Genomic DNA, 9,062 nt, shown 5'->3' with positions numbered 1-9,062 from the left:
CTCCAACATCGTACCCGCTCACTTGTACAGCCTCTAACATCGTACCCGCTCACTTGTACAGCCTCTAACATCGTACCCGCTCACTTGTACAGCCTCTAACATCGTACCCGCTCGCTCGTACAGCCTCTAACATCGTACCCGCTCGCTCGTACAGCCTCTAACATCGTACCCGCTCGCTCGTGCAGCCTCTAACATGTCACCTTGCTGCAGGTCTGATGGCACGATAGGTCTAGATGTGAATTTCTCGCTCGTGCAGGCTCACACATCGCACACTCATCCGCCCTCTCGCTGCTGCAGGTCCGACGGCACGATAGGTCTCGTCGAGGAGCTGCTTCTGTGGAACTTCCTCACAGAGCGCGACCACCGCTGGTTCCTCAACTGGGACCTCGACGACGAGATGAACTTTCTCGTCGACTGGGACCTCGACACGATATCGGACGTCGAGCTCAGCGACTACGACTCCGACGACAGCTAGCCGCCCCCGCTCGCTCGCTCGCTCGATGAGATCGCGTGCGACGCGATGATCGGATTTATTGTGCGCGCGGCGTCGCGATTGGTCGTGCGTCGCAGCGACGGCGCGACCTGGCGGCGAATGCCAGCAACGCGGCCGCCTGTCGTTGTTTTCTAGGTTTAGTTCCGCGCGCGGGGCGACGGGCCGGCGCACGGACGCGCGTTTGTTTGGCGAGTGTTTCGCGGGATCGCCGTACTCCCGACCACGCCTCTCCCACTCGCCCCGGCCAACACGCTCGCACCCACGCGCGACGTCTGTGCCGGGAGGGAAGCTCGGAGGTCCGTCGGGGTGCGTTGCCGGCGGCGCCAGCTTTCTCCTGGAGTTGGGGGCCGTCGCGAGAGCGGAAACCGCGTCGACACTAACGTGGCGCCGTCTGTGCGGAAATTTGCGCGACCTCCGTATCTTGTGGGCGGGGAAGCGCTATCGGCGCGGACGCGCAAGAAGTGGGGATGAGTCGTTTAGGTAATAGTCGTTGTTGCTCGTGCCCCAGTGCGGGCGTGGTTTAGGATGTGTTGGGGGTGGGGAGTGTGTGGCGGAGCTGCCAGCGTAGTGTTCGTTAACGTCGTTCGTCGCGGATGTACCCCGCGTAGTATAGAGGGCGTTGTGTGTGTCCGTGCACTGACGGTGAATCGCGCGATCACGCTCGCGGCACGTAGCTAGTGTTTGGGAATTTATTTAGAAAATTATCGAAAAAAATCTCAACGGAAAAAAAAAGCGTTTAGCAGGTGACGGAGCCCCAGGGCGAAATTGTAAATTTAGATAGGTAATTTAGGCTCTCTTCGTAATGATCTACGTTGGATATTTTGCATATTTCGAACAAACTTGATCTCATACCACGTGTGAAAGATGCGCGATTTTAAAACTTTGTGTGAAATCTCGATTGATGTCTCGCTGCAATGGTCACTGACTTCCCCTGGCTGTTAACACCAGTTTGATGTCTCGTCTTTCTGTATGGGGGGACGGGCTCACATTTAGACGTTACGGTTTTGAAGGTTCCCACTCCAGGAATTGTTGTTTGGTGCAGGTGAGAAGTATATACCCTCATTTATAATCGAATGTTATTCGGAGAGTGTTAATTCGATCGTTGACATTTTTTGCTCGTTGTCTATTTCACTACCGTCTCGCTCGACCCTGTCCCTTCCCTAGTGTTGGACGGGCTGTCGGATTTGTATATCTATAGTCGACGTAATTCTACCTAACTGGCGTTTCCACGCGCTCGCTTTGCCATTTCTGGGCGATCAGAGTGAGCTTATACACGTGACGATTCGATGTGGTCACATGGCCTACTGTGACGTTTCTGATTGGGTAGTCGCTGCACACTTAAACGCGTATGATTTGACGAGGTAGTGAGTATGGCGAGCATTGACATTCGTAGCCATCGAACAACGGTCGCCTGGAAAGCCTGCGCATGAAATATCAGCGCCGGTGCTGTTTGCATGTTACCGCGGCAACCACGCGGAGTCGTCGCTTTGTCTGGCATCGATGCTCGCTTGGCACCAAGTTTGATGTTACTGTTCGTAGTTGCCTCGAACAAAGTTCAACTTGAATATTGGTAATCTCTGTAATATTACTCGCCATAATTTTCCTTTTGTCAGATGAGCACAGTTCTTTGTGCGTTTGATTCCAGGTCATGTTATGATATTTTCAGTTTAGTAGCGACATCTGGTGGTACGAGTAAGAGACTCCTCAGTCTAAGCACGTTCAGTATGGGCGACAGACCTAAATAGTTGTACTATTCCTATCACTGGAACACCCTTCTCTGATACATCTAATTGAGACTCCGGTGTCTTGGAAGCCTAGGAATTAATAGATGGTTGGACGGCTGTATGTAACGTTAATGTTTGTTATACGAGTGAATAACTTCAAATTCTCCTGAAGTCGATTGGCTAGCACCGATTGTGTGTTTTAGCCTTCTATTGCTATTCCATTTTCGTTCGTTATCCCTTGTAATATAAAACGTGTCTTGACTCACTGATGGTGTCTATCGTAACGTGGTTTAACTTTTTCACTAAAGAGTACCTTGTTAGAAATAATATTCGTAAAAAAACATTTGTAAAAATCTTTAATTAAACTAGCTCGCTGCATAGGTGTGCGTATGTGCGTGCGTGTGTGTGTGTGCATGCGTGTGTGTGTGCATGCGTGTGTGTGTGCATGCGTGTGTGTTTGTATGTGTGCAAAGTCGAGATGGTGTTAAATAATATGACTTGAGCAGTACTTAAACAAATGTGTTTTATGATCTCTAGTGAGCATGAATGTATAATAAATGTGTTTATTGCGTGCTCGGACTTAAAGGAGTGCAACGTCATAAGATCATCACTACCCATATGTGTGTGTATATGTGTGCATGTCTTTTAATTCAATATGGCCACGTTCTTCGCAGACAGAACTTTACACCAGCTTTTTGTTATGAGCTTATGCCAGCTTCATGTGCCCGTTTGATGACGGTGGGGATGGATAGCAAACCTTCTATATGGCTTGTGCTGCCTCCAGCGTCCACGGTGCACATGCTGCTCCCCCCCCCCCTCTTTCTCGCTCTCCTTCCTTAGCCTTCTCCCTCTGACTCTCCTCTCGCGCTTGGTTTTCGCTATGACCATTCATCGACGGTCAGCTCAAGTGATTTCGGTGTCAGCTTGGTGTTCGGTTTTATGTTTCGTTCGAGCTTCGTTCTTTACCCTGCCGCACCTCTTTATCTCACCCATGCCCTGCTCTAATGGAGACCCTTAATCATTTGCCGTGTGTTTATTACGCAGGGGCGTGTACAGGGGGGGGTCCAGGGGGTCCGGACCCCCCCTGCTCGCGCAGAAAACGCATCTAAGGGGGTCTAATTTCAAAAAAAATTTCAAACCCAGACCCCGCCTTCGCGTGCTCCCAAGTTTGGGTTACGGTTAGACCCCCCCCCCTGGTACAAATCCTGTACACGCCCCTGTTACGACATCAGTGCATGCATCGTGCGGACCTAGCTGCTAGTTCAGTCGGTGTATGAAGCTAATAGAGCGGGAAACGATGACAGTCAGCGTAAGCACAGTAACACGGGGTGCGTGTGCGCAGCGCAGTGTAGCCGTTACCATGCCAGCTATCGTGACGCAGAAGTACTCGTAGGTTAGAGTGTAGCTGCAGTTCAAGTGAACAAGAGTTTCGGCTGATAACGTACGCGTGAGTGTGCGCGAACGGCTGGGTGGTTAGGATGGTTGCTATAGGGAAAAAATGTCCCTAACCCCGTATTGTTCGCGTGTAGCTGTTGCTATGTGTAGAGTCGTTAGGGTTATGAACGTCATCGTCCTGACTGGTAGTGTTAGTAGCCGTGAGGTGGGGTTCTTGTATCGGCATACACTTGTACTTACTTTACCTTGCTCCTCTCACTCGGCTCACGCGTTCCCTGTCTTGCAGTGCTTCGATGCGTATCGTTAGAAACCATATCATTTGCTGCGGTTACGCAGGTTGGCACACATTGGAGACGTAACCTGCTCTAATCTGTGTATGTGAGCAGGGAGTGGTGTCACACTTACTTTTGTCGTCTTGGTTGATTTTTGCCGAAGTTGTAGGCGCAGATATTGCGTGATAAACGATTGATGAAATCTCAGCGATGTTATATTATTGGTATCTTGTCGCGCATTTCTGTTATACGAGCAAGCGACGGAAGATTTCCCGCTGTCGCTGTTCACCGATTTTGCTTGCAAGTTGTTATCAGGGCGTTGAGAATGACAGCGTGTATGCGAGTGTTCGATCACTCGTTTTACTAGACTTTATCCGAGCATTCCATTTTATGTTGATTGTTATTTGGGTCGTGCGATCGCAAACAGTCGGCTGCCATCTTGCGCCGATGGTTCGTCGTGGACCGCTGCTGGCGGCTTACCTCTCCACGCTGACATTCTGTTTATTACATACACTCTGTCTATTCTCTCTATACATTCTATCAGGAGTTAATAAAGTCTTTATTTGTCCTTATTAACTCCTGATTCTATCAAAAGCTAATCAATACCTTATAGCTATTTATACCTATAGGTATTCATTAGCTCTTGATTCTATCAGGAGTGAATAATAATAGATTATAATAATAAATCTATTATGAATTATTCGCTCCCGATTCTGTCCGTCGCAGATTACTCGCCCGTAACGTCTCGTCGCAGGGCGAAGACATTTAAACAAATTTTTCGGCAACCGCGCCCCTTTAACCGATGGGTCGCCATGTTCCTCCGCGCGGAAGGCGGCGTGATGTCGTCGCTGTTTTTTTCCCCGCGAGGACGCATATACCGAGCGGAGAACTTCGCGTGCTGCCGGCGTAGCAGAATTACGCATGATAGCGATATCCTCGCGGGTGCTATCGGAAGCCGTGCTTCTCGCAGACGAATTACCTCTCCATGAATCGCCGTCTACGTTTCGAATCGGGGCTGGCGTGTTTAGCGCCCCCTATATCGCTTTAAACACGTGAACGTCTCAGAATCGGTAACTGCTTGTACTCGTGGCTGGTGTCACTGTTCTCCCACCTGCCTGCCAAGCATCGAAGCTGCTACGCTCGAGATAGTGTTGTGTGTTTTCATTAATGACAATAAATGCAAAGCGGGTCAAAAGACTGACGAATCTGTTCTATTTTATTATGTTTGGGTTCTTGACAGTCCTTCAGACGGCAACAGACTATGTGTGCATCCACCGTTTGTAATGTTCACAAACACGTTCATGTGTCTGATTTATTGCCACTAAGTAAACGGGATGGCTAGGATGTCTTATATTATTACCTTTTCCCTATCTGTACGTGTTCAATCGGTAGGTGTGCTTTGCTCCAACAATTTCGTTCAGCTTTCTCAGACAGCTTACACTAAAAAAAAACTGCAAAACGTTCTTCAATATATAGGTTTTTTTATTCAACTAACAACAGATATACGAATTCATCAATCTCAACATTGTCCTTTCAACTGAGGCAGTCGAGTACAATAGTATCAGGTGTACAATATAACGGATATCTGACGGATATATATAATGGATCAAAAAATGTACGATGCTATAATGTATTCCTGATCATATGATAATTTCTTCGTGATATGTACATACTAGATTGTACTCCAACCTAGTAGTAACGACAACAAGTGGAATTATCACATCTAGACACAAAGATCCAAGTGTGCCTCACATGTGCTTGCTCTTTTTTTGTGGTATTTTGGCACACACACACACGCACGCGCACGCACGCAATACACACACGCACGCACGCACACGCACACACACACACACGCGCTCACACACACACGCGCTCACACACACACACGCACCCGCACATGCACACACACACAACTGAACATAGATAGAACACTTGATATTTATCCAACCAGGTGTCACTATTTAACAAATGACGCTTGAACCAACGTCTTGATTGTTAAATGCGAAAGTTTTGGTATGAATGTTAAATATCAGAAATATTCCCTGATATATACCTTATATTATAAATGAGAATAAAAAATAAGCATTAAGTTAAATAATGATATTAAAGATTAACTTATTAAACTATAACACTTCAGAAAAATATCAGAAAAAAAACTATACGTTGTGAATAACATTCACAATAAAATACTGAATATTAGGATACCGAAAGCATTGAAGTTACATCTGTTTTTTCCCTTGCCAATTGGGAAAGCAGCATAGTTCCATCAATGTTGCGCATCACAGCTTTATCATTGGAAATTACTAGTACAATAAAAGCAATGTCTACACATGACAAAAGCTTAATATGAGGGCCAGACTAGACGGCCATCAACAATCAAACGGTAAAAGCACTACATATGATAAGATGACTTGGAACCTTAATGATAATTAAGATGACTTGACACGGTTATCTGGCAGCGTTCGTGCCATGATTGTACAAAGCAGCACTTTAGCGCACACCGCACGCACACGCACACGCACACACAAATGATATGACTTAAAGACGCAAATCAATAACAAAAATCCGTCGCTGAAACGACACCCACCCGATAAACATACCGCGCAACGAGGCAGCGATCACGCGGACGTCTCGCCCGCGACGTTGCGCCGCCTCACCGCCGCGTCCGCCTCGCAGGCGCCCTCTAGCTGTCCCTCGCTCGCCGCGCGCTGTGGCGGGGCGCCGCCGGCCATCGCCGCGCACTCGCGCTCCATCTTCAGCATCTCCGGGTTCAGCTTCACCGAAGCTATGCTCACGCTGCTGCCGACCGGGTAGATCGGACGCTCGAACACCGGCGCCGGCTGCCGCGTCGCGCCCACGAAGCTGACGGATCGCCGCGGCAACGCGCCGCCGCGCAGCGACGATCGCTTCGGCCGCGGCGACGCTCGCGCTGTCTCGCGGTGGTCGCCGACGATGCGGATCGCTCGTCCGAGCGCGACGACGTTCACCAACACCTTCAGCGAGAGCAGACACAGGAAGCCGACGGCGACGGTCGCCCAGCCGGCCGCGCCCTCTACGCTGACGCTCTGCATGACGATGCGTGCGATGAGCACGCTCAGCGGAATCGGGATGAATCCCATCCGGCGCGAGACGAGGTCGCAGTGGTCGGAGAACGCCGTCTTGCGACGGCTCGTCGTCATGTCGTACGCGAGGCTCGTCGTGAACTCCCGGTACACCTCCGCGGGGATCTCGTTGAACTTGGTGATGAATGCGTGCTTGAGCCAGTCGACGAACAGCTCGGCGACAAGGACGACGATCATGTCGGGGATGAGAACCCAGAAGTGGTCGGCGTTCCACGCGAACTCCGTCATGTTGCGCATCATGACGACGAAGAGCAGCGCGTGGTAGTGGAAGCGCTCGCGCACGTCGCTCACCGACATCTGGAAGAGGTTGTTCCGCTCGAAGCGCTTGAATACGCTGCCCTTCAGCTCGACAAAGTTGTTCGACAGCATGATCGTGAGCAGCGCCTTGTTGTGCGAGTTGAAGGCGACGTTTAGCGTCGTCGCCTGCAGCAGTACGAGCGTCGCGTGGATGAACACGTAGACGACCGCGAGCGCAAAGTGCGGAACGATGCCGAAGTGCTCGCGTTTCCGCGCGCGCGGTTCCGTCGCCGTCCAGAAGAGGGCGTCGAGGATGTCCTGTCCGAACGAGGAGAACAGCTTGTCGGCGATCTCGAGCATGTTGAAGAAAATGTAGAGCTTGATGACGGCCTGCCCGCGCACTATGTGGTACAGCACAGACACGTCGACGAAATTCAGCAGCGCGACGCACGTCACCAGCAGCGCCCCCTTCAACACGTCGCAAATTTCCGACGGCTGCAGCCAGCGCCGCGACGACGTCGACGCGGCGGGGGCGGAGGGGAGGAACGGGCGGAAGAGCAGGGAGGCGAGCGCGAGGAGAACGCGCAGGGGAAGGTAGGTAAACACGTAGAGAAACGCGTCGGCGCACTGGAAGAAGCCGAACAGCATGAACTTCTCGACCTCGCGCGGGATCTTCATGAACGCGTAGACGCGGGCGCGCTTCGCGGAGAACGTCGCCTCGTTCGTCTCGGGCAGGTAGTCGCTGCGAAGCTCCGACTGCAGGTACGCGAACAGCGACGGCGGCGCGCGTTTCCCGTCGCTCGTCGGACCCGCCTCCGCCTCCTCGCCGCCGCCATCCTCGCGGTCATCGCCGGATCCGGAGTCTCTCTCGTCGCCGACGTTCTGCGTTTGACGACCGTCTGACGACGAGAGTTTCGCTTCCCGATTGTTTTCGGGTAATGGACCTGAAGTTTAGATGATGAATATTGAAGGTTCCACGTGAATTCTACGTAGCATGCACAGTAACCATGATATTGATAGTGTAACTGTAAGTGGCAATCCCGTTTCGGATTAATGACTACTTGCAATTAAATATGTTACCTACTCTGTCTACTTCAGTTAACGTTGATATCTACGTTACACCTAACTCGACCAGGCTGTGTGACTAACGTCAATACACACGGTATTCTAACCCTAGCAATACCGTTTCTTGGAGCTAGTCTTACATAACTTATAAGCCTACCTAAATTTTCTATTAATTTTGACGTCGTTGCTGCATCAATTTGCATTGTTAGTGGTCGACCAGTCATCTCTCGAGTTGCCTCCTCAAGCAATCTGTCGAGGCTGTCAGATCCTCTCGGCTCATCTGCGTTCATTTTTAAAGCATGCAACTGGACTACTTAGTTATTTCAAAGGGGGAGAAGTTTTCCTTCCCACTGTAGGACGCCATTTTTAATGTTGTGCGCGCCATCTAACAATTGCTAATATACATCTTGTATTTTAGTCACTGGTCCTTTTCTTTATTTGAACGACATCCTAATCGTACAATCTCTTACCCACAGCCTATCAAAACATTTTAACTATCATCAAACAACATTATTTTATTTTTTCCCCCCGATGTTTAACAATTATTCCCCTGAACACAAACAAGCAGCCGCCACGCATGATAGCCTGTAGCAGGCGCGCAAATCAATTTTGAAATGTGGGGGGGGGACACCAGTAGCGAGCACGCGAAAGTGGGTGGGTTCTGGAAGGCCCTCCCCCAGAAATTATTTGAAATTAGATCCCCTCAGATGCGTTTTCTGCGCGAGCAGGGAGGGGGGGTCCGGACCCCGTTGGA

The 9,062-nt window shown here is 50.2% G+C and overlaps 2 protein-coding genes across 2 annotated transcripts in view; one reads left to right on the top strand and one right to left on the bottom strand.

Annotated features, from left to right (window-relative positions):
* LOC106810867 (probable E3 ubiquitin-protein ligase makorin-1) overlaps nt 1–2,796 on the top strand; it is a 13,708-nt gene extending 10,912 nt beyond the window's left edge. The window contains exon 8 of the mRNA XM_014814333.1: nt 298–2,796. Within this exon, the coding sequence (XP_014669819.1) occupies nt 298–475 (178 nt within the window). The 3' untranslated portion in view covers nt 476–2,796. The remainder of the gene's footprint in view (nt 1–297) is intronic.
* A 3,706-nt stretch (nt 2,797–6,502) lies between these two features.
* Nucleotides 6,503–8,658, bottom strand: LOC106810855 (transmembrane anterior posterior transformation protein 1 homolog). Its single transcript, XM_014814324.1, has 2 exons — nt 8,466–8,658; nt 6,503–8,187 (listed from the first exon to the last, which is right to left on the bottom strand). Exons 1-2 carry the CDS (start codon nt 8,596–8,598, stop codon nt 6,503–6,505), a joined length of 1,818 nt encoding a protein of 605 aa, XP_014669810.1. The 5' UTR covers nt 8,599–8,658.
* Nucleotides 8,659–9,062: the final 404 nt, after the last annotated feature.

This window comes from Priapulus caudatus, unplaced genomic scaffold (assembly GCF_000485595.1).
Source record: "Priapulus caudatus unplaced genomic scaffold, Priapulus_caudatus-5.0.1 Scaffold479, whole genome shotgun sequence".
In the NCBI taxonomy this organism is placed as follows: domain Eukaryota; kingdom Metazoa; phylum Priapulida; class Priapulimorpha; order Priapulimorphida; family Priapulidae; genus Priapulus; species Priapulus caudatus.
Note: the sequence above shows the minus strand (reverse complement) of the source record. Positions and strands in the feature narration are given on the sequence as shown.

Bases quoted from the DNA above. Each gene is read 5' to 3' on its own strand.
- LOC106810855 (XM_014814324.1), bottom strand. From the start codon at position 8,598: ATGAACGCAGATGAGCCGAGAGGATCTGACAGCCTCGACAGATTGCTT. The intron at 8,188-8,465 runs GTAGGCTTATAA...TCTAAACTTCAG, and splicing joins AAAATTAATAGAAAATTTAG to GTCCATTACCCGAAAACAAT.